Source organism: Oncorhynchus masou, chromosome 20 (assembly GCF_036934945.1).
Source record: "Oncorhynchus masou masou isolate Uvic2021 chromosome 20, UVic_Omas_1.1, whole genome shotgun sequence".
Classification (NCBI taxonomy): Eukaryota; Metazoa; Chordata; class Actinopteri; order Salmoniformes; family Salmonidae; genus Oncorhynchus; species Oncorhynchus masou.
The window spans coordinates 18,212,659-18,238,218 of record NC_088231.1 but is presented as its reverse complement, the minus strand read 5'-3'; the positions used below and the strand labels follow the sequence as shown (position 1 = coordinate 18,238,218).

The following is a 25,560-nucleotide window of genomic DNA, read 5'->3' as shown; positions in this document are numbered from 1 at the left end:
GTCCTCAACTTTGGTCTAATATTTTCCCCATGATCTTTGAACTGTTTCATTTCAATTGCTACCATGATTATACATTTCATATTTCAAGGGGTGGTGAGGATGGACTGAGCCAGCATTTAACATTTGTCGCCATGCCGACAGGCAGCTGCCCTCCAGATTCCAGAGCTGTGGCGCTGAGTCAAGGTTCCACCCAGGCCACATTCCAGTTCTACATGCCCCTCCCTCACACACTCTCTCTACCCAGTCTCTGCTCAAATGAGCAAGCCCAGAAACCGGCTGCTGCGAGGTGCTACCCCGGGCCCTGAAGCTACCTACCGCCTAAACGTTACACTGAGGAAAGGCAAGCTTAGAAAGACAACTCCTTGTCCTCATGTTACTAGGAAATATTTAGACTGTACGGACACTGACAGGAGGAACACATATTAAGACTGTAGGGACACTGACAGGAGGAACACATATTAAGACTGTAGGGACACTGACAGGAGGAACACATATTAAGACTGTAGGGACACTGACAGGAGGAACACATTAAGACTGTGGGGACACTGACAGGAGGAACACATATTAAGACTGTACGGACACTGACAGGAGGAACACATATTAAGACTGTAGGGACACTGACAGGAGGAACACATATTAAGACTGTAGGGACACTGACAGGAGGAACACATATTACAACTGTACGGACACTGACAGGAGGAACACATATTACGACTGTACGGACACTGACAGGAGGAACACATATTAAGATTGTACGGACACTGACAGGAGGAACACATATTAAGACTGTAGGGACACTGACAGGAGGAACACATATTTAGACTGTATGGACACTGACAGGAGGAACACATATTAAGACTGTAGGGACACTGACAGGAGGAACACATTAAGACTGTAGGGACACTGACAGGAGGAACACATATTAAGACTGTACGGACACTGACAGGAGGAACACATTAAGACTGTATGGACACTGACAGGAGGAACACATATTAAGACTGTAGGGACACTGACAGGAGGAACACATTAAGACTGTAGGGACACTGACAGGAGGAACACATTAAGACTGTAGGGACACTGACAGGAGGAACACATTAAGACTGTACGGACACTGACAGGAGGAACACATATTAAGACTGTACGGACACTGACAGGAGGAACACATATTAAGACTGTAGGGACACTGACAGGAGGAACACATATTAAGACTGTACGGACACTGACAGGAGGAACACATATTAAGACTGTGGGGACACTGACAGGAGGAACACATATTAAGACTGTAGGGACACTGACAGGAGGAACACATTAAGACTGTAGGGACACTGACAGGAGGAACACATATTAAGACTGTAGGGACACTGACAGGAGGAACACATATTAAGACTGTGGGGACACTGACAGGAGGAACACGTATTAAGACTGTACGGACACTGACAGGAGGAACACATATTAAGACTGTAGGGACACTGACAGGAGGAACACATATTAAGACTGTACGGACACTGACAGGAGGAACACATATTAAGACTGTAGGGACACTGACAGGAGGAACACATATTAAGACTGTAGGGACACTGACAGGAGGAACACATATTAAGACTGTAGGGACACTGACAGGAGGAACACATATTAAGACTGTGGGGACACTGACAGGAGGAACACATATTAAGACTGTAGGGACACTGACAGGAGGAACACATATTAAGACTGTACGGACACTGACAGGAGGAACACATATTAAGACTGTAGGGACACTGACAGGAGGAACACATATTAAGACTGTACGGACACTGACAGGAGGAACACGTATTAAGACTGTAGGGACACTGACAGGAGGAACACGTATTAAGACTGTAGGGACACTGACAGGAGGAACACGTATTTAGACTGTAGGGACACTGACAGGAGGAACACGTATTTAGACTGTAGGGACACTGACAGGAGGAACACATATTAAGACTGTAGGGACACTGACAGGAGGAACACATATTAAGATTGTAGGGACACTGACAGGAGGAACACATATTAAGACTGTAGGGACACTGACAGGAGGAACACATATTACGACTGTACGGACACTGACAGGAGGAACACATATTAAGACTGTAGGGACACTGACAGGAGGAACACATATTAAGACTGTAGGGACACTGACAGGAGGAACACATATTAAGACTGTAGGGACACTGACAGGAGGAACACATATTAAGACTGTAGGGACACTGACAGGAGGAACACGTATTTAGACTGTACGGACACTGACAGGAGGAACACATATTAAGACTGTACGGACACTGACAGGAGGAACACGTATTAAGACTGTAGGGACACTGACAGGAGGAACACGTATTTAGACTGTAGGGACACTGACAGGAGGAACACGTATTTAGACTGTAGGGACACTGACAGGAGGAACACATATTAAGACTGTAGGGACACTGACAGGAGGAACACATATTAAGACTGTAGGGACACTGACAGGAGGAACACGTATTAAGACTGTACGGACACTGACAGGAGGAACACATATTAAGACTGTACGGACACTGACAGGAGGAACACATATTAAGACTGTACGGACACTGACAGGAGGAACACATATTAAGACTGTGGGGACACTGACAGGAGGAACACATATTAAGACTGTAGGGACACTGACAGGAGGAACACATATTAAGACTGTAGGGACACTGACACGAGACAATGAGTCCTTTGGTCACACCAGTAAATGGAGATGATTTCTTACTGAGGCTTGAAATTACACAACACATACAATGACCCATTTCTGTTTTGGGTGTCACAGTGAGAGCTCAGTGAAGCTCTGCTAACAAGTCTCTCCAGTGTCAACATCATTAACAGAGTAAATCAGCTGTTACGGAGAACATTGAGAAGAACCGGTACATCATAGCCAGAGTGAGTGTGCATGAGCCAACTACTAAACGGTGAGGTTGGTTTACCATACAGAGTGACCTTACATTCCAGAAATGCTGAGGCAGCATGGCATTCCAGGACCATTCTATACAGGAAATGCGTACTAACCCACCCCTCCCTCCCCACCCAACTAAAACGTGAGCGTAGAATATTCCATAAATGCCACGATTGAGAAATAACCTACTGTTGTCAATGTCAACAAGACTCCCGAGGAGGAACATTGGCTACGGTCAGTTAAAGCAGAGAGACTATAATTAAGTTAAGTTATGTATTGTATCGCTCACTCATTGTAGTTTGGAAAATGTACCTCATCTTAGCACTACACATCAGCTGTCCAGTACCACATACTGTAATGTGGTGCAACGCTCCAGTGGTGAATGAGAGAGAGAACAGAGACTGTCTGAGGCATGGTGAACCGTTAATGTTCGCAGCCAACCGGCGGAGCAGAGAAACCCTGGCTCACCTAGACAGGCCAACAGTGTTTGGACCAGGAGCAGGGGGCAAAACAAATAACTCCCTGACTAAGGTAATCATCAAGTAAACCCTTCCAGAAATATGCTGATGGGTCACATGCTTCGCAGCGGGACAAGACTGAACAAGTCCTCACATGTTAGTTCCCCATTCTACCCAACAGAGACTGCCCCTGCTTGTTGTAACAGTAGGCTATCAATAGACAACACATATGGGTGGATTGGAGGTGATGACGAATAGTCTCTCTGAGAGCGGCAGAGGATGTGGAGTCAATGTCAGGCACAGAGGATGTGGAGTCAATGTCAGGTGGCAATCCCGAGGGAGGGGTGCAGGAATGATCAGTTACTTCTCATTCAAGGCACTACGTTTTGACTTACTGGACAACGGACAGCGCTTGGAGACAAAGCTGTTTGTGTGCACTGCACTCTCAAATCAACAGGACTGCCTCATGAACACATTCTCAATTTAAGGTCCATTGCATAGAATTCTACTGACAATTCAATTCAATGCAGCAACGCACCCTCAGGACAATGAGAGGAGTTATGTTCCATTCTGATAGAATAATGGGTAGAGTTGTGTGTGGTAACTTGGAATCTAGAGATGGGGGGGGGGGGGTAAAATAGGTGAGCATGCATTATTTCTTACATTTATTCAGTATTTCTTTGCTAAGGCAAACACATTGGATAATCGTCCTAAAAATACCATCCAATCAAAACAATGAATGCTTGTGCACCAGAATGAATAGTCTAGTCTATTACTAGTAGAGAAAATGGGACACCAGACAACTTGAAATTCAGCACGTTTTATCAGTGCTACAACTGATGGCCATCACATGTGTTTAGGGCAGCAACATTTCCAGATAAGAGTTCTGAAATCGTGGTTGGAGCTTCCCTTGAACCAGGAGGGAACAAGCACAGAGGGAACAAGCACAGAGGGAATTTTTCAACTGGGAATCATCCAACAGAGATTACTGACAAACTTACTGAGAACATGCTGCGTCTAATTTCTGTTTCATTATTAATGAAAGTGAGAACGGCCAGAGAGGAGACACTTGTGAATGGTGTGTTGATTCCTAGGTGTGGTGCAGGCCTACGTACGTACAGTAACAAGATGCTAATCTGCTTCGCTGACTGTTGGGACCCTGCTGTTGCCTCTCCGGGCCTAGAGCTGAAGTGATATATCTGGCCACAGTTGACTAAACAATGCTGCTCAACTGAAGGCCGTCCAGAGGTCTATCCTAACCGTGGGAAACATGACTCACGCTGAAGTATTAAAACGACCTGTTACTGAAATGTATTCCCATAGACTGACACAAAGGTGATAACATTCAAAACTGAACATTCATGATGGTTTTACTGCCCGTGATTCCCTCACTGCATCCTTATTCAAATGAGATCAATTTGTGATGCAACCTTCCACCTAGGCCTATTTCTCTTGAGTTCATCGCTTTCACTGAAACACAGTCGAACCTTAGAAACAGCTTACGACATGGAGGATAGACCCACTGAACTTTCGGTATGTCACAATTCACGCCCTAAGCACATTCCACAACGCTTCAGGTAATACAAGCACTTCCTACAAAAAGGTATCAAACAGCCAGTCAACAGAACAACCTCATCAGATCCTAAGTCTCAGTTCGTTCAAAACCTCACTGTCCTCCTCCTTCACAAGAAACTAGAAAACCACATATTGAACAAAAAACCCCAGAAACCCCCATTTCAAACCAGCAGCCCTTAAAACCCTATAAGTCCTGTCAGTTCTTTAAAAAATAAAACAAGTGTTGGTTTCCTCTCAGGACGCAGCTCTAGCCACAACGTGACACACGTGGCAGCTGTACTACGCCAAGTCCCGGGCCCTCAGTGCAGAGTCCGTTTCAGAGCATCGCCTATCCACCAATCATGACACACAATCCCTTTCCTTCTCTTATTGGTTCTTTTATGGAATAAGGAAATGAAACAGATGAACGTGGGATGATAGTTGAGTCGTTGACTATCAGAAATCCCAGTCAGAGAACGTGGCCTTCAGAGATGAGTAATGTGAGCCTGGATGCCACCGTCTGTTTCTGTTTGACACCATGGCCTGTGTTGTTGCCTTGCCCCAGGCTGGAATACTGTACACACACTCAGCATCAGTCACTGTTTGGAAGGGAAAATAATGGACAACTTGCAAGTTCTTTTAAATGTTATCAGTTGAGATAGATGTCGCACTGTCTGAACTTAAAACAGGAGAAAGATGTTTGAGAGATGAAGAAATCCTTGTCTGAGCCATATCGGACCATTTCAGAGATAGTGACTTGGGAATAATTCTTCAAATAACTGAGATTCTCTCTTGATGACTTGTCATTCCGACTGTAATTCTACCCCCATGGCTTTACAAACATTCTGTTTTGCCATGACACATGTACCGTTCAATTTATACTCCATCAAGTAGGTAGAAACCTAAACAATATCTACACTTTCAATTTATAGCATTTACAGATAGGCTACGTTTGACTTTTACTCCATATCTATACTGAACAAAAATATAAACGCAACATGCAACAATTTCAAAGATTTTACTGAGTTACAGTTCATATAAGGGAATCAGTCAATTGAAATAAATGCATTAGGCCTTAATCTATGGATTTCACATGACTGGGCAGGGTGCAGCCATGAGTGGGCCTTGGAGGGCATAGGCCCACCCACTTGGCAGCCAGGCCCAGCCTGGGCTGGCGTGGTTACATGTGGTCTGCATTTGTGAGGCTGGTTGGACGTACTGCCAAGTTCTCTAAAACGAAGATGGAGGCAGCTTATGGTAGAGAAATTACCATTCGATTCTCTGGCAACAGCACCAGTGGACATTCCTGCAATTATCTTTGGCTAAGGAGAATGGGGATGTAACCAAATTTGTGGACAAAATCTGAGAGGAATACGTTTTTGTTGCGTAGGGACAATGAGATTTTTTATTTCAGCCCATGAAACCAACACTTTAGATGTTGCGTTTGTATTTTTGTTCAGTGTACATAACAGTACATATACCAGGGAAGCATTGGATTTGGACTCACTCAATAGACAAGAACAACTGAACTAACCACTGGCAACCACCATGTCCAACAGACTGCTTTCATTCTCATTTCAAGCCTGGATTCTACCTTCGGTGAGTCCTGGACTCCAGGCCTAGGAAACTCTGGCCCTCACCTGTCTATGAACTGGTCGATGATGACGATGTCTCCTGGTTGGATCTCTTCCCGGAGGGAACCACAGGCCGTGGTGACCAGGAGATGTGTGCAGCCCTCCTCTCGCAACGCCCAGATGTTAGCCTGGTAGTTGACGTCAGTTGGCATGATGGTGTGCTGTCTCCCATGCCTAGGGACCAGTATAATGTGGAGTGTGAATAGTTCAGTGTTTACCAAAGGCTGAAAATGAATCTCTAAATTGACTCCTATAGCACCTACTCCCCTAGAAACTTCTGTATCTCTGAAAGGATTTGTATGTGTAGGCTAAGCAATACGTTTACAAACTCCACTTCTAAAAAGGGCAAGCTGTTTGTTTTTTTTTAAAGTACAAAATCATTCTAAGTATACCTATCTGATTATTAGACATCTACATAAGTTAACTATAGAGGGCTAGTGGTGGATTTGGTATTGGGGGAATGTTTAGCCTATAGGGTGTTGGAGAAGAGAATATGTTTTAAAATTGCAACACAGCCACTAGATGGCACAAATTCATAAGAAACAAAGGTGGAGTTCATCTGGTTCAGTACACCTAGGATCTCTCCACGGGTGAATCTCAATTGCATACTCCTCGTGTCCTCTCTCCTCGCATCATCCTCCTCCAATGGGGTTTGAGAAGGAGGTGAGGAGAGAGGACGCAAAGAGAATGCAATTGAGATTCTCCAATTCATTCCACTGCTTACCTTGCAAGGAGCACACATTCAACATTTTTGATCTTCCCCATTATAAGGGCATCTGAAGGCTGGTTGGGTTGTCAGGGGGGAAAGAGAAGAGATGTTATTAGGTAGAATCTAAAAGGCACAGTTTTCAGTTGGTAAAAAAATATTGGCATTACACTGGAATGCAGAGATTGGTGTTGCCTAATAAACCAGACTGTTATACAAATTATTGGTATCCACCTCATTCTCAAAATGTTGCTATGGACACAGCCAATCAACGGAAGTGATGGATTCGACTTCTGCTTTACTTCCCTACAGCAGCACGCCGGTGGCAAACTTGACAGACTAAATTATTTTAAGGAGTCAATTTATAGGTGTATAAAAGTCAAGTAAACAATTCTAAGTTTAAAGATGCACTACGCGGGAATCACGCCGCCCTTTCCTGGTTGCTAAAATTCTAATAATTTGCCTAATTTTAGTTTGTGGCAAAACAAGCAATGTATAGTGTAGAGAATCATTGTAGCATCTAAACCCCTGTGAAATATATTTTCCATAATCCTACCGGTTATCTGTGCGGTTGGTCCTTCAGCTGGTCAAAATGTGATACCTGGCTACTGCCGTTGAAATTTCGATCCCCTGACACATGCGCAAAACCATGTAAACACCTGCAAGACTTTGGTTAACATACATGCATCACATGCATGAGCAAACATCTTGATTGTCACACATTCTCTGAGACCCCCGTTTTGAAGTCTGTTTAAGAATACTTTCCAGTGGATATTTTGTCAAAAAGTTTGACCAGCTGAAGGACCAACTCCATGGACAATCGGCAGAGTAAAATCAAATATAATTTTATTCAACAATCGTGAGACAAGGGACATTTTGCTTTATGTAAATGTACGTGGCCATGTAGCTCTGGAAAACCCTTCTCGGTTACATTTGTCCACATTTGGCTCCATGTGAACTACAGTCGCTGTGTTTTAACGTTTAGAAAAGTCAATAAACATCACTTTCAAACTGGTTTTGAAACCTATCCCGATATTCCCCTTATCTTTCATAACACCAAGAAAAATCTTTCAAATAAAAAAACTACACATTTTGTATAAGTTTTGCACAATATCAACACACTGTGTGTGTCTCCAGTTGACAAACTACACTTCCTTAACAGTTAGGCTTACACACACTAGATAGCCAATGACTTATGTGTAATGACGCGGTTCCATTACACATAAGAATAATTGGACGAAGGCGTCGTCTGTAGAGGGGAGTTTTGTTAAGAGCCACTACGCTCGGTCTGAAAATTAACACGCATCGCTTTGCGGTACGGTTTTGGAAGCATAAAACTAAAGGTTAAATTGATACACAACTTTATAGTGTTCCCACACGGCCATATTTCCATGTTTACTGAAAACAGACAGAAGACAGAGTGCTAATTAACTATCGGTGTCTCCAAACACCTGTGTAAACGGAAGACAGACACCACAAATGTGTCGTCACTGAAAAATACTGTCTGCTGCAACTGTGTTAAAACAGTAAGTGTATATTTTCTTGTGACATGCAAATAGAGGGATTTAGGTTTCTAGAACCATACCACAATTGAGCCTCCCGAGTGGCACAGCAATCTAAGACTCGGGGGGCTCAATTGCGGTACGGTTACAGGAACATAAACCCCTCTGCTTTCATATCACATCAAATTATTTCACAGATGGAAAACATACACTTACTGTAGACTGTTTTAACCACCACTACAGCCTGGGGTGCAATCCCAGGCTGTGTCAAAGCCAGCTGTGCCCCATGGGCGGCACACAGTTGGCCCAGCGCCGTCCGGGATAGGGAAGGGTTTGGCTGGGGGGCTTTCCTTGGCTCACATGTAGATTCCGCATTTAGCGGTTTTTGCTTCCAGAACTAATTTGCCCTTTAAACAGAACATGTATGTCAGGGACCATTGATCTAGTTCTTTAGCGGATGGCCAGGGGGCCGGAACATAACCGCGGCAGGTAGCCTAGCGGTTAAGAGCGTTGGACCAGTAACCGAAAGGTTGTTGTTTGAAATCCCAAGCCAGCAAGGTTGAAAGATCTGCCGTTCTGCCCTTGAGCAAGGCAGTTAACCCCAAACAACAAAAATTTCCCTGGGCGCCAATGAAGTGGACGTCCGATTCAGAGAGGTTGGGTTAAATGAGAAAGACATTTCGGTTAAATGCATTCAGTTGTGCAACTGACTAGGCATCACCTTTCCCTTTAAGTACAAATCATTTGTAAACAGCAAATTGACCGCAAGAAGCCCAAAAAATATATATTTGATAACAACATAATTTCAAAACTTTTTTGTTGTTGCTCAGAGCCTAACATTACACCCGAGGGCTAAATTCAGCCTGCCAGTTGGGGAACCCTGACACAAAGTCCTTGGCCTATGGAGTAATGTTAGGCTCCTTTCGTCCAATATTAGGTTAGTAATGGCTATGCTGTACACAATGGAAAGCATTGCCACATTCAGGACTAATATTGGTGGCACTTGTCATTTTAAAGCTGCAATATGTAATTTTTGTGGTACCGAACCAAATTCACATATAAATGGATCCGTCATTCTCATTGAAAGCAAGTCTAAGAAGCGGTACATCTGTTCTGTGTGTGCCATTTCTATGCTTCGAGTTTAAATTTAGTTTGAGTATTTTACTTCGGTGTTGTACACCAGTTTCAAAACAGCTGAAAATAAAATATTTTTGGTTATGGAAAATATATTTCACAGCGGTTTGGATGGTACAATGATTCAACACTATACATGCTAGTTTTGTCACACTGAAATTAGGAGAACTATTTGAATTTTAGCAACCAGAAAATGGCGGAGATGTCGATATCGTGCATCACTCAAAGCTGCACATGATTGTTTGTTCATAGCAGAGACAGCCTGCCTACCACATAGAATATTTAGAATTTTAACTTACCTTTCCATAAGGTGTGTCTACATATTTCTCGGTCCTTCCCTCCAATATGTCTGGGTCATCAAGGCCAGAGCCTCCAATGATTCCAATCTAGCAAGAATATACATGTCATTAGTCACACTCTTGACATGTCACATAAATTAATAGCTAGGTAGGTGCATCGAAGTGGAGTAATGTCAATGACCATTCTACAGTAGCTATCTGTGGTAAAATACGTGATACAGTTTGACTGCTAGCGGATGCCTACTAGCATGATGTTAGCTAGCTGTAATGTTCATACTTGAGACATTTGAATTTAACGTTGTCCGTGTAGCTATAGCTAGCTAGCGAACTAGCTATATCCTGGTTAGCTAATATTAGCATAATGTGACACGTGTGTCGCTGTAGAATTGTAACATTATAGCTAGTGCATAATGCATTGGTCAGTTTGTCACGAGAAGTCAAACATTTCAACAAGAGAACGTTATTACCTTAATTTGCATGCTTGCTGACATATCTTCTCTGATAAAAAAATATATCTGAGATAAGCTGGCTAAATTACTATATCTTGCAACTGCTGCCTTCACTTCCTCCAATGTCATACGATGACTTGTACAGTACGTGGACTCTCGTCTCAGAACAATAATCTCACTCAAACAATGTCGGGAAACTTTTAGAGGCTAATTTGTTATGGATTGTAGACTTTGAGATACATTATAATTTATCCATCAAACAAACTTTATTTGTACCATTGGGGCAATTCTTAAATTAACGCCAATTATTTATATAAACACTAGATGACTGTGAGGGGGCGCTGTGTTGAAATCATCCGCACTCCCCCACGGTTGTTTTTTTTTATTTGGAAGCACAGAAATGGATTCATTATGTGGAAGGGAAAGCGGGATACCTAGTTGGTTAAACAACTGAACGCATTCAACTGAATTTAACCCAACCCCTCTAAATCAGAGAGGTGCATTAATCAACATCCACGTCATCCGCGACCGGGGAACAGTGGTTTAAATATTATTATTATTATTTTGTATTTTTTTCCCCACCTTTATTTAACCAGGTAGGCAAGTTGAGAACAAGTTCTCATTTACAATTGCGACCTGGCCAAGATAAAGCAAAGCAGTTCGACACATACAACGACACAGAGTTACACATGGAGTAAAACAAACATACAGTCAAAAATACAGTATAAACAAGTCTATATACGATGTGAGCAAATGAGGTGAGATAAGGGAGGTAAAGGCAAAAAAAGGCCATGGTGGCAAAGTAAATACAATATAGCAAGTAAAACGATGGAATGGTAGATTTGCAATGGAAGATTGTGCAAAGTAGAAATAAAAATAATGGGGTGCAAAGGAGCAAAATAAATAAATAAATTAAATACAGTAGGGAAAGAGGAAGTTGTTTGGACTAAATTATAGGTGGGCTATGTACAGGTGCAGTAATCTGTGAGCTGCTCTGACAGTTGGTGCTTAAGCGAGTGAGAGAGATAAGTGTTTCCAGTTTCAGAGATTTTTGTAGCTCGTTCCAGTCATTGGCAGCAAAGAACTGGAAGGAGATGTGGCCAAAGAAAGAATTGGTTTTGGGGGTGACTAGAGATATACCTGCTGGAGCGTGTGCTACAGGTGGGAGATGCTATGGTGACCAGCGAGCTGAGATAAGGGGGGACTTTACCTAGCAGGGATGACATGGAGCCAGTGGGTTTGGCGACGAGTATGAAGCGAGGGCCAGCCAACGAGAGCATACAGGTCGCAATGGTGGGTAGTATATGGGGCTTTGGTGACAAAACGGACTGCACTGTGATAGACTGCATCCAATTTGTTGAGTAGGGTATTGGAGGCTATTTTGTAAATGACATCGCCAAAGTCGAGGATTGGTAGGATGGTCAGTTTTACAAGGGTATATTTGGCAGCATGAGTGAAGGATGCTTTGTTGCGAAATAGGAAGCTAATTCTAGATTTAACTTTGGATTGGAGATGTTTGATATGGGTCTGGAAGGAGAGTTTACAGTCTAACCAGACACCTAAGTATTTGTAGTTGTCCACGTATTCTAAGTCAGAGCCGCCAGAGTAGTGATGTTGGACAAGCGGGTAGGTGCAGGTAGCAATCGGTTGAAGAGCATGCATTTAGTTTTACTTGTATTTAAGAGCAATTGGAGGCCATGAAAGGAGAGTTGTATGGCATTGAAGCTTGCCTGGAGGGTTGTTAACACAGTGTCCAAAGAAGGGCCAGAAGTATACAGAATGGTGTCGTCTGCGTAGAGGTGGATCAGAGACTCACCAGCAGCAAGAGCGACCTCATTGATGTATACAGAGAAGAGAGTCGGTCCAAGAATTGAACCCTGTGGCACCCCCATAGAGACTGCCAGAGGTCCGGACAGCAGACCCTCCGATTTGACACACTGAACTCTATCAGAGAAGTAGTTGGTGAACCAGGCGAGGCAATCATTTGAGAAACCAAGGCTGTCGAGTCTGCCGATAAGGATGTGGTGATTGACAGAGTCAAAAGCCTTGGCCAGATCAATGAATACGGCTGCACAGTAATGTTTCTTATCGATGGCGGTTAAGATATCGTTTAGGACCTTGAGCGTGGCTGAGGTGCACCCATGACAAGCTCTGAAACCAGATTGCATAGCAGAGAAGGTATGGTGAGATTCGAGATGGTCGGTAATCTGTATGTTGACTTGGCTTTCGAAGACTTTAGAAAGGCATGGTAGGATAGATATAGGTCTGTAGCAGTTTGGGTCAAGAGTGTCCCCCCCTTTGAAGAGGGGGATGACCGCAACTGCTTTCTAATCTTCGGGAATCTCAGACGACACAAAAGAGAGGTTGAACAGGCTAGTAATAGGGGTGGCAACAATTTCGGCAGATAATTTTAGGATGAAAGGGTCCAAATTGTCTAGCCTGGCTGATTTGTAGGGGTCAGATTTTGCAGCTCTTTCAGAACATCAGCTGAACAGATTTGGGAGAAGGAGAAATGGGGAAGGCTTGGGCGAGTTGCTGTGGGGGGTGCAGTGCTGTTGACCGGGGTAGGAGTAGCCAGGTGGAAAGCATGGCCAGCCGTAGAAAAATGCTTATTGAAATTCTCAATTATGGTTGGATTTATCAGTGGTGACAGTGTTTCCTATCTTCAGTGCAGTGGGCAGCTGGGAGGAGGTGTGAGGCAGTGATCGCTGAGATCTTGGTTGAAGACAGCAGAGGTGTATTTAGAGGGCAAATTGGTTAGGATGATATCTATGAGGGTGCCCGTGTTTAAGGCTTTGGGGAGGTACCTGGTAGGTTCATTGATAATTTGTGTGAGATTGAGGGCATTAAGTTTAGATTGTAGGATGGCTGGGGTGTTAAGCATGTTCCAGTTTAGGTCGCCTAGCAGCACGAGCTCTGAAGTTAGATGGGGGGCAATCAGTTCACATATGGTGTCCAGAGCACAGCCAGGGGCAGAGGGTGGTCTATAGCAGGCGGCAACGGTGAGAGACTTGTTTTTAGAGAGGTGGATTTTTAAAAGTAGAAGTTCAAATTGTTTGGGTACAGACCTGGATAGTAGGACAGAACTCTGCAGGCTATCTTTGCAGTAGATTGCAACACCGCCCCCTTTGGCAGTTCTATCTTGTCTGAAAATGTTGTAGTTTGGAATTAAAATTTCAGAATTTTTGGTGGTCTTCCTAAGCCAGGATTCAGACACAGCTAGAACATCCGGGTTGGCAGCGTGTGCTAAAGCAGTGAATAGAACAAACTTAGGGAGGAGGCTTCTAATGTTAACATGCATGAAACCAAGGCTATTACGGTTACAGAAGTCGTCAAAAGAGAGCGCCTGGGGAATAGGAGTGGAGCTAGGCACTGTAGGGCCTGGATTCACCTCTACACCGCCAGAGGAACACAGGAGGAGTAGAATAAGGGTGCGGCTAAAAGCAATAAGAATTGGTCGTCTAGAACAGAGAGTAAAAGGAGGTTTCTGGGGGCGATAAAATAGCATCAAGGTATAATGTACAGACAAAGGTATGGTAGGATGTGAATACAGTGGAGGTAAACCTAGGTATTGAGTGATGAAGAGAGAGATATTGTCTCGAGAAACATCATTGAAACCAGAAGATGTCTTTGCATGTGTGGGTGGTGGAACTAATAGGTTGGATAAGGTATAGTGAGCAGGACTAGAGGCTCTACAGTGAAATAAGCCAATAAACACTAACCAGAACAGCAATGGACAAGGCATATTGACATTAAGGAGAGGCATGCTTAGTCGAGTGATCAGAAGGGTCCAGTGAGTGGAGAGGTTGGTTGGTGGTCACGGCGATTTAGACAGCTAGCCAGGCCAACGGTAGCATAGGATGGAGGTCTGTTATTAGCCACCTCTTGCATTCCGTCAGTAGATTAGTGGGGTTCCGTGTGGTAGAGGGGATTAATCCAAATCACACAACAACAACAAACAAAAAAACAATAGATATAGTTATAGAGGCCCAAGAAGAAAATAATAATAATAATAATAATAATAATAATAAATAAATAAATTGTCCGATTGTCTATTCAGATAGCAGCCGATAAGACAGCTAACGGTTAGCAGGCCGCAGATGGGCGTTCAGGTAACGTCGCGACGGAGGAGCCAGCCGGATAACTCCTTCGGGTAGATAACGTCGGCAGTCCAGGTGTGAAGGCCCGGTGGGGCTCCGCGTAGGCAGTAAAACGGGTCCGGATAGGTAATTGTAGTCCAGGAGTGATTGATGGAACTCTTCAGCTGGCTAGCTCCGGAATAATTGATGTTTGCTCCGGAATCGACGAAAGCCGATAGTCACACAGATAGCAGCTAGCTAGCTGTGAGATCCAGGTATGAATGTCCAGAGTTAGCAGTTGAAATCCAGGGACACGGAGAGAAAAATTGGTCCGGTATGTTCCGAGCCGCGCTGCGCCGTACAAAACTGTGTTTCAGACATAAGGAAGTGGATGGCTGCAAACTTTCTACTTTTAAACTCAGAGATGCTTGTTCTAGGTCCCAAGAAAGAAAGAGATCTTCTGTTGAGTCTGACAATTAATCTTAATGGTTGTACAGTCGTCTCAAATAAAACTGAAGGACCTCAGCGTTACTCTGGACCCCGATCTCTCTTTTGAAGAACATACCAAGACTGTTTCAAGGACAGCTTTTTTCCATCTACGTAACGTTGCAAAAATCAGAAACTTTCTGTCCAAAAATGATGCAGAAAAATGAATCCATGCTTTTGTCACTTCCAGGTTAGACTACTGCAATGCTCTACTTTCCGCCTATCCGGATAAAGCACTAAATAAACTTCAGTTAGTACTAAATATGGCTGCTAGAATCCTGGCTAGAACTAAAAGAAAAATCATATTACTCCAGTGCTAGCCTCCCTACACTGGCTTCCTGTCAAGGCAAGGGCTGATTTCAAGGTTTTACTGCTAACCTACAAAGCATTACATGGGCTTGCTCCTACCTATCTCTCTGATTTGGTCCTGCCGTACATACCTACACGTACGCTACGGTCACAAGACGCAGGCCTCCTAATTGTCCCTAGAATTTCTAAGCAAACATCTGGAGGCAGGGCTTTCTCCTATAGAGCTCCATTTTTATGGAATGGTCTGCCTACCCATGTGAGAGACGCAAACTCGGTCTCAACCTTTAAGTCTTTACTGAAGACTCATCTCTTCAGTAGGTCATATGATTGAGTGGAGTCTGGCCCAGGAGTGTGAAGGTGAATGGAAAGGCTCGAGAGCAACGAACCGCCCTTGCTGTCTCTGCCTGGCCGGTTCCCCTCTTTCTCATTCTCTGCCTCTAACCCTATTACAGGGGCTGTACTCGGCCTTGTTTCAGGATGGTAAGTTGGTGGTTGAAGATATCCCTCTAGTGGTGTGGGGGCTGTGCTTTGGCAAAGTGGGTGGGGTTATATCCTTCCTGTTTGGCCCTGTCCGGGGTTGTCATCCGATGGGGCCACAGTGTCTCCTGACCCCTCCTGTCTCAGCCTCCAGTATTTATGCTGCAGTCGTTTGTGTCGGGGGCTAGGGTCAGTTTGTTATATCTGGAGTACTTCTCTTGTCCTATCCGGTGTCCTGTGTGAATTTAAGTATGCTCTCTCTAATTCTCTCTTTCTTTCTCTCTCTCGGAGGACCTGAGCCCTAGGACCATGCCTCAGGACTACCTGGCATGATGACTCCTTGCTGTCCCCAGTCCACCTGGCCGTGCTGCTGCTCCAGTGTCAACTGTTCTGCCTGTGATTATTTTTATTTGACCATGCTGGTCATTTATTAACATTTGAACATCTTGGCCATGTTCTGTTATAATCTCCACCCGGCACAGCCAGAAGAGGACTGGCCACCCCACATAGCCTGGTTCCTCTCTATGTTTCTTCCTAGGTTTTGGCCTTTCTAGGGAGTTTTTCCTAGCCACCGTGCTTCTACACCTGCATTGCTTGCTGTTTGGGGTTTTAGGCTGGGTGTCTGTACAGCACTTTGAGATATCAGCTGATGTACGAAGGGCTATATAAATAAATTTGATCAATTTGGAGGTGGAGGGTCCGTCATGTTCTAGGGCGGTGTGTCACAGCATCATCGGACTGAGCTTGTTGTCATTCTCAATGCTGTGTGTTACAGGGAATACATCCTCCTCCCTCATGTGGTACCCTTCCTGCAGGCTCATCCTGACATGACCCTCCAGCATGACAATGCCATGCGGCATACTGCTCGTTCTGTGCGTGATTTCCTGCAAGACAAATCTGGTGCAGTCCATGAGGACCCCCCCCCCTTGTTCAGGGACACATTATTCCATTTCTGTTAATCACATGTCTGTGGAACTTGTTCAGTTTATGTGTCAGTTGTTGAATCTTATGTTCATACAAATATTTACACGTTAAGTTTGCTGAAAATGCAGTTGACAGTGAGAGGACGTTTCTTTTTTTGCAGAGTTTGTCATTTTTGTTATACCTGAGACGTGAAGGTGTGCGTCTGAGTGAAGAAGGGAGAACGGAGGGGGAGTGAGATAGTTTACCAACATGAGTCGATTTGGTTGCTAACTTATTGCTAGTTATTCATCATCTCATCTGATTACATAGTACCTGTCTTGACTGCATTAAACCGAGAGAAGCTAGTTAAGCTCAGCTAGGTAACGATAACTAGGCTAATTGAGTCTACATAAGTTTAACTGTGCTCTCTCTCCCCTTCCAAATCCATTCAGATGACAATGGGCCTCAGGATCTCGTCACGGTATCTCTGTGCATTCAAATTGCCATCGATAAAATGCAAATTGTGTTCGTCTGTAGCTTATGCCAATGAGTCCAGACAGTTTGCAATGTACATACGAGAAGCGGGGCATCATTTACTACCAAAATTATCGTGATTATCTGGTTACCAGCAGTGTTTGGAATACGTTGACCTCCTTGACAAAACAGACCATAAGACACCTTTTCACAAAGAGATTCATTGTTCAAATTCCGCAGTGGGTCTGTGTAAATTATGCGATTGTATTGGAGACAGGTTTATGGCAGTCATCTATTCATTTACTGTTACAGTATCTCCAAGTAGCAACCAGGAAAACTAATTGTTCTCACTTTATGATGGAACAGTCAGATTTTTTTGCCTGACTGTCGCGTTCTTTACATGAATTATTAGGATTTTATTGTGATCACAACAAGACTTATTTTTGCTCAAATAGAACATTACGTTTTCTGCCTGAGTGGGGCGCTGTTTACCACAATTGTCCGGATTATCTGGTTACCGGAACAAAACAATTTATTTGACTCAGAGATGGAAAAACAAATTGTATTTCTTTGAAAAGATGGGCCTGGCTGACACAAAAATACATTAGGGGAAAGGATCCACAGAAACAGAGGCAGCGTATCTTTCTGCACATCTCTTTATTTACAATGCTGGCTGTCATGGTTAACAAAAACGCAGGACATTGAATGCTACCTGAATTGACTCAGAAAGGTAACATAAGTAGGCCAATAGTATCACAGCAAGGTCAAACAAGTGTGTGTGTTTGTGTCAGATTATCCAGTGTCCACAGCAACATCATTGATTATTCTCTACTGTGATGTGTGACACCCTGGCCTGATTCCTAGACGTGCCTGGGCCAATCTCACCTGGCCTCCCTCTACCTGCTTGTTGGTGGCCTGATTCCTAGACGTGCCTGGGCCAATCTCACCTGGCCTCCTTCCACCTGCCTGTTGGTGGCCTGATTCCTAGACGTGCCTGGGCCAATCTCACCTGGCCTCCTTCCACCTGCCTGTTGGTGGCCTGATTCCTAGACGTGCCTAGGCCAATCTCACCTGGCCTCCTTCTACCTGCCTGCTGGTGGCCTGATTCCTAGACGTGCCTGGGCCAATCTCACCTGGCCTCCTTCTACCTGCCTGTTGGTGTCCTGATTCCTAGACGTGCCGTGGCCAATCCCACCTGGCCTCCTTCTACCTGCTTGTTGCTGCCTCCACTGGTTCTTTCTCCCCCGTCAAGTAACTGATCCCACTCTGCACACACCCAGAACCCTGGATTCCATTACTTATCATCACGTCTTCATCAAAAGCCATCAGACCATAGGGTCTTGAAGAGTTAGTACTTTCCCTATCGTCATTATGGATCTGGTCTGAGCCTGTCAGTTATCAGTTATTCCATACCAAGGCTAGATGAGGCTGAATGGCAGTATCACCACACACAACTGCAATGCAACTAATGATGCAACTAATGACGGAGTATTCAACAGTCTGTTCAGTCTGTTGAATATTCCATCAATGAACAGAGGGATGTCTTGGCTTTATTCGACCTTCAAAAAAAGGGACACACACCATAAAGGAAGTTCATCAAATAAAGTCATTGACAAGAAAAGTCATTTACTACATCAATTATAGTCACAGCCTCTCCTTCATTTGCTTAACTGGGGGGGATGGGCTGAAGAAACGGTTTACAATAAGCAGGGCGGGGCTCAACAGGCGGAAGGCGTCCCAAAGGGCACCATTTTCTCTAACTTTTTCCATGTATAATGCTCTACTAATGATAATAATGCTCTATAAAGACGTCATGGTAAGTAATGGAATCCAGGTTTCTGTGTGTGTGCGGAGAAGGATCAGTGACTTGAGGGGGAGCGAGAACCTGTGGAGGCATCAACAAGCAGGTAGAAGGGGGTCAGGTGGGATTGGGACAGGTACCGTATGTCCAGGTGTGTCAGGCCAGGGTGTTCTTAGTCGCGGTCCAAGGGGAGGGGAGACCTTAAAAAGATGAGTGTTAGTGAGAGCATGGCTAAAACCACAGTACACATCACAGTAGAGAATAATCTATGATGTTGCCGTGGACACCGGATAATCTGGCACACACACCTGTTTGACCTCGAATGATACTGTAGGCCTATTTATGTTACTTCTCTGAGTTAATTCAGGTAACATTCAATGTCATGCGGTTGTGTTAACCATGACAGCCAGATATTGCTTCAGTTGTTTTGACTTCTCATTACCTGGTAAATAACCAACAGCCCTGTTTAACCACAAGGGGGAAAGGGAGAGGGAACAGTCCATGTCAGCCAGGGCCATCATTTTAAAGAAACACCTTTTTATTTCCATTTCTAGTTGAGTGAAATAAATGGTTTTGTTCTCGTCATAAAATAATCCAGAGAATAGCGGTAGCTTCAGACTCAGGCAGAAAACTGAATGTTCTATTCTCAGAAAGGCCCACCTTTTCAAAGAAAACAAATGATATCTATTTGAACAAAATGGGTCGTTTTGTTTGTGATCACAAGAAAATCCTAACAATTCAGGAAAAGAGCGTCACAGCCAGACAGAAAAATCAGACTACTCTATTATAAAGTGAGAACAAATAGTTTCTCTGATTGATATGTCTGTTACTTAGAAATAGAATGAGATGATTTGTCTGTATTAAAACGTGTCCCAGTGCAACATGCCTTCGCTCTGCCCACTGGGACATGGCCTACGGAGCACTCGTTGAAATAAGCATCCGTCACCATTTTCCAACGGATCAAGAGATCTCACCACACCAGTTTGATGACAACAAGCTACTGCACGCACCGCTGTCGTGAAAACTAACAGCAGCAGGGTTTTTCCTGCATAGAAAAGTCTTGGGTGGGCCGTCTGATTTTTTTTTCGGGCCTCCTATGTCCAGAAATAAGACAGAACTAAATAACATCTGACAAACTATACTCATGCAATAACAATGCCCAGTACAGCTACCATCTAGCCACACTACACAAACAGTACATTTCTCCTTCAGGCATTGTGGACAAACCGAGCCATCTAAAATACGCCCTGTCTGAAACACAATTCAAGCCTCTGCTTGTCCCTTAACCAGAATACTTCAGGGTTATCATCACCATTTTTACAAGACACAACATGTCTTAGATTGACATACAGAGGACAATAAAACACTAAATAGATTTTGTTTTCGCCAAGATCACACAGTAGTCACATTGTCTCCTCTTCAGGCGCTCTGTTAAATCTACCCGTCTATATAGTCAGAGGAAGGGTGTCGGATTTTCGTTAGGCTCAGGCAGACATAATGGTTCAGGGGTGTAGTTCTCTTTGGTGAAAGTGTACGTTCTAAGTTTAGGTTTGCACCAAACATTAACTGGCCATTGTTCCTTGTGAATCACATAGTAATTTGTTCCAGAATATATCACAAAAAAATAGATAACTTTCCGTGGGCTAGAGAATTGTTATGAGTAAGATCCCAGTCTAACACTTTATTAGTGATTCTGTGTTCTGGCACATTTATCAGTCTTTTCCATAGATGTTCCATGGTACACATGGTTCCCAACCCCAGTCAGTTTGTACCTTCCAAGAAACAGAAGGCTCTGTTTTGAACATTGTTACAAATAGTAAGCACGTTGGATCCCACATCCCAGCAGCATAGTCCATCACTGGACACCCACAACATGTATACAGCTGAAAGTAAGCCCGATCCTTATATATTTTCATTTGGTTTAAACCCTGAACCCAAGGCTCTACCTGCAGATTCTGCCAGTGATCTAAGGCAGTCTTCAACGGTCATGTGTTCATCCAGTGTGAAACCAAGGTAATTATAGAGCCCAGTGTAGAATAATGGGGTCGTGCCCACTTCTCTGCACACCCTTCTGGATCTTCTCTTGATTCATCACTAGTGTCGATTTAGTACACCGTAAATTAACAATATTCTACATATTCTGGAAGCAAGGAGAACTGTGACATCAGCATACAACAAGATGCCCAGGAATATATCCGCAATTTCAACACCAAGTTTAGCATTTTTGATTTGTAGGGCTAAATCATTAGCATATAGTGCAAATAAAGTGGGCGAGGGTGTGTCTCCCTGCTTTACACGGTAAAGGGGTTGGAAACAAGCCAGTACTGAGGTTACTGACCTAAATACAGGCAACTGGAGTCAGATAAAGAGCTTTGATAGCATCAAAGAATAATCCATCAATTCCCATTTTAATTTGTCTAAAAGCAAGGAGGTCTCTACTCACCCAATAAAAAGCCTTCTGAAAATCAATAAAACAGGAAGTTTTTGTTCAGAAGTTGGTTCTCTCTCTTGAATTCTAGACAGTATAGATCAGTGGAAACCATGTGTTTGATGCATTTCATACCATTCCACTTATTCCGCTCTAACCATTATGAGCCAGTCCTCCCAAATGAATGGGCCACCAACCTCCTGTGGTTGAGATATGTTCTATACATGCTCTGGCTTTCCTAAAGCCATTCTGTTCATCAGAAAGCTGGCCAGATAGTGAGAGAGCCTGTTATTTAGAATGCAAGAATCAGTGGTGTAAAAATACTTCAAAGTACTAATTAAGTATTTTGGAGTATCTGTGCATTACTATTTTTTTTTTTTTTTTTACAACTTTTACTTCACTACATTCCTAAAGGAAATAATGTACTTCTCCATATATTTTCTCTGACACCCAAAAGTAGTTGTTATATTTTGAATGCTTAGCAGGACAGGAACATTTTCAAATTCAAGCACTTCGAGAACTTCCCTGGTCATCCCTACAGCCTCTGATCTGGTGGACTCACAAAACACACATACAAAGAAATACATGATGAACTGCAATACTGGAGAGATGAGAGTTGCAACTCAATATTAAAAAGGTGTCCTTAATGTTTTGTACACTCAGTGTATATCATTAGGCCTACTTTAAAACAATGGTGGATATACCAATCCAGAGTGCCCGAGTGGCGCAGCAGTCTAAGGCATTGCATCTCAGTGCTAGAGGTGTCACTACAGACCCTGGTTCGAAATTCAGGCTGTATCTCAACTGGTCGTGATTGGGAGTCCTTTAGGGCGGTGCACAATTGGCCCAGCGTCGTCATGATTTGGCCGTGGTAGGCCGCCATTGTAAATAAGAATTTGTTCTTAACTGACTTGCCTCGTTAAATAAAAAATATTCCCTTGAATCACTATACGTTATTTGCAGTACTTTTCTAAATAAATTTCTCCTTCATTTTACATGACTAGAGACTTTGGCAGAATATTTTTTAATACCACACACACATGATCGAAATGGCAGGTTACTTTAACACTGACAAACTGAGAATATGAGATCAATAAAAACTACTTTGTGTTGAATCCATTAATAGCATAGGCCTGTGTGTGTGGAGACACATATTGTAGGCTACAATATGAAGAGGAACTTAGTCCTAAAAATGCTTTCCAGTTTCACTGACTCACCCAATGATGCGCAGCTCACTTGCTTGAGATGGCGGACGCGCTCATACCAAAAGCCTACCTCACTCGCTCTCTCTCTCTCTTGTAAAACAATATTTGGAAGTCGATTAAATATTTTGGTAGCCTACATCATAGTCGTCTCTTTTCAGCAGGAGCCATTTGCTTTCCAACCTTTGTTTTTCTTCGATTGTATTTGAAATATTGTGAACGGCCTGTTTTGTCTGCATGCTGCTTTTTTCCAGACATATTTGCTGCTTGTTCCCAACTGTAGGCTATTCCTTGTTATATTCCTTGTTATTGGGCTACAATCCACATCTAGTCTATAAAAAACGCTATTGATCCTCTGTTACTAAATTATAGGCCTTCTCAAATGTAGGCTATTCCTTGTTCTATTCCTTGTTCCTTGCTATTGGGCTACAATCCACAGCTAAACTATAAAAAAGCTATTGATTCTCTGTTGCTAAATTATAGGCCTTCTCATGGTGTAGTAGGGTATTCTGAATTATTTAATTTATTTCTGAACAGACAGCAGTAATTCTATAACTTTGGCAAATGTATTTAAATTTATCAGGGATGCTGCAGTTCATTCAAAACCCTTCGCGGGGCTATGATTCGGGGCAGCAGGTAGCCTAGGGGTGAGAGCATTGAGCCAGTAACCGAAAGGTTGCTGGATCGAATCCCTACACTGACATGGTAAAAATCTGTTATTCTGCTCCTGAACAAGGCAGTTAACCCACTGTTCATCGGTAGGCTGTCATTGTAAATAAGAATTTGTTCTCAGCTGGCTTGCCTAGATAAATAAAAAATGCTATTGATTAAATGATGCTAAATTGCAACACTGGTGAGATGAGGTATTCTGAATTATTTAATTTATTTCTGAACAGACAGCAGTAATTCTATAACTTTGGCAAATGTATTTAAATTTATGTGAGAGATACTGGCGCGCTTCTCACACAGCCACCGCCAAGCGTTGGTCTCAAACATAGGTTACAATGGACTAAGGATGTGGCAAACCGTAAAGAGGCAACTCGAATGAACTTTGATCAATTCCGAGAAAAGTTCAAATAAGTGTTCATGCCACTAGAGGTACCGGGTCTGGCCAATTAGGTTCCGGCACAACACCGTCCAAAACGGAAAGGTGCCAGGATCCGGTCCAAATTAAGCACTGGGTAATGGCGATTGAATATTGCAGATTGTACCTTTAATCGTGTTTTGTCCTCTCTCCACCCGAGCAGACAGTCGAGACTAAGAGGTTGCATTCCCATGTAGATCAATAGACACTTCTTGAACAAGTGGAGTATAACCAAGCCATCTGCGTTGTTAGGGGTAGGCTTCCCGGGGTGCAGCCCGAACCGTTTGATGGTCTAATAATTGGGCGAAAATATCATGCAGGGGGGCTTTAGGACCATGCGGACTACGGATGTGGCATCGCGCTTGCTGCAGAGAATGAGAGAATATTGTTCTTCTGCCCAGGGTTTTTTTGGATCATAATTTAGGTGGTGGGTTGGCGGGGCGTGGTCATGAACGTGGCCAATGTTGCAGTCTCCAACATAAAATGTCGTGTTGGTCACAGTGACAAAATGTAGCTGTTGTGAAGATAATTTCCTGCTATTCTACACAATTTGCCATGGTTTATGCTATCTGAGTGACTCAAACATTATATCAAAATCAATGGGCCCCATGCCATAACAAATATTCTTCTGAATGCATCATTTTAGAAATATTCGATTCTCCCTTACTTACTGTTTAGCTTTTATTTTGGTGTTCGTTCTCAATGATCTTATTTTAAAATATATGTCCATTAACTTTTGAGCTTACTTTGTATGAGATTTTAGTTTTTAATTTTAAAATGAAAGTTTTTTCATCCTGAATTTTTATTTTATTTTTTATTATAACATACTGTACAATATGTGTCTCCAAACACCTAGGCCGAGGCTATTGATGGATTCAAGACAAAGTCGGTTTTCTGCCTGAGTGCCGCTATTTTCTGGATTATTCTGTGACCAGAACAAAACTGCTTATTTTACTCAACTATAAATTTAATTAAATTGTATTTCTTTGAAAAGATGGGCCTGGCTGACATGAAAAATACATTAGGGGAAAGGATCAACAGACACAGAGGCTGATTATCTTATTTACAATGCTGGCTGTCATGGTTGACAAAAACGCAGGACATTGAATGCTACCTGAATTGACTCAGAAAGGTAACATAAGTAGGCTAACAGTATCACAGCGAGGTCAAACAAGTGTGTGTGTGTGTGTTTGTGTCAGATTATCCAGTGTCCACAGCAACATCATAGATTATTCTCTACTGTGATGTGTACTGTGGTTTTAGCCATGCTCTCACTAACACTCGTCTTTTCTTTTTCTCCCCTTACGGAGACTCTTGGACCGCAACTGAGGACACCCTGGCCTGATTCCTAGACGTGCCTGGCCCAATCCCACCTGGCCTCCTTCTACCTGCCTGTTGGTGGCCTGATTCCTAGACGTGCCTGGGCCAATCCCACCTGGCCCCCTTCTACCTGCTTGTTGCTGCCTCCACTGGTTCTTTCTCCCCCTCAAGTCAAATGAAAGCCCTCATCGTTTCTCTGTCTCCTCTTCCAGAGGGCCTGAGGCTCTAGGTCCACGACTGAGGCTTGACACCTGGACGTGTTGTTTTACTGTTCCATGATACATGGCATAGATGTGTCTATACTCTGGGGCGACTTTACTCTTTACTCTTGC

At 43.4% G+C, this 25,560-nt stretch overlaps 1 protein-coding gene across 5 annotated transcripts in view; it reads right to left on the bottom strand.

The window, feature by feature from the left end:
• mtap (methylthioadenosine phosphorylase) overlaps positions 1 to 25,560 on the bottom strand; it is a 34,257-nt gene that overhangs the window by 8,285 nt on the left and 412 nt on the right. Inside the window, exons 1-5 of one of the 5 annotated variants that reach the window (XM_064926630.1) lie at positions 24,036 to 24,315; positions 19,335 to 19,394; positions 10,217 to 10,303; positions 7,300 to 7,358; positions 6,582 to 6,749 (exon numbers count right to left, since the gene is read on the bottom strand). In XM_064926630.1, the coding sequence (XP_064782702.1) occupies positions 6,582 to 6,749; positions 7,300 to 7,358; positions 10,217 to 10,303; positions 19,335 to 19,394; positions 24,036 to 24,101 (440 nt within the window). In that variant the 5' untranslated portion in view covers positions 24,102 to 24,315. Of the gene's footprint in view, positions 1 to 6,581; positions 6,750 to 7,299; positions 7,359 to 10,216; positions 10,304 to 10,493; positions 10,518 to 10,683; positions 10,814 to 19,334; positions 19,395 to 24,035; positions 24,316 to 25,560 lie in introns of those variants that run through there. The other 4 variants (XM_064926633.1, XM_064926631.1, XM_064926634.1 and 1 more) reach the window with 4 other exon arrangements.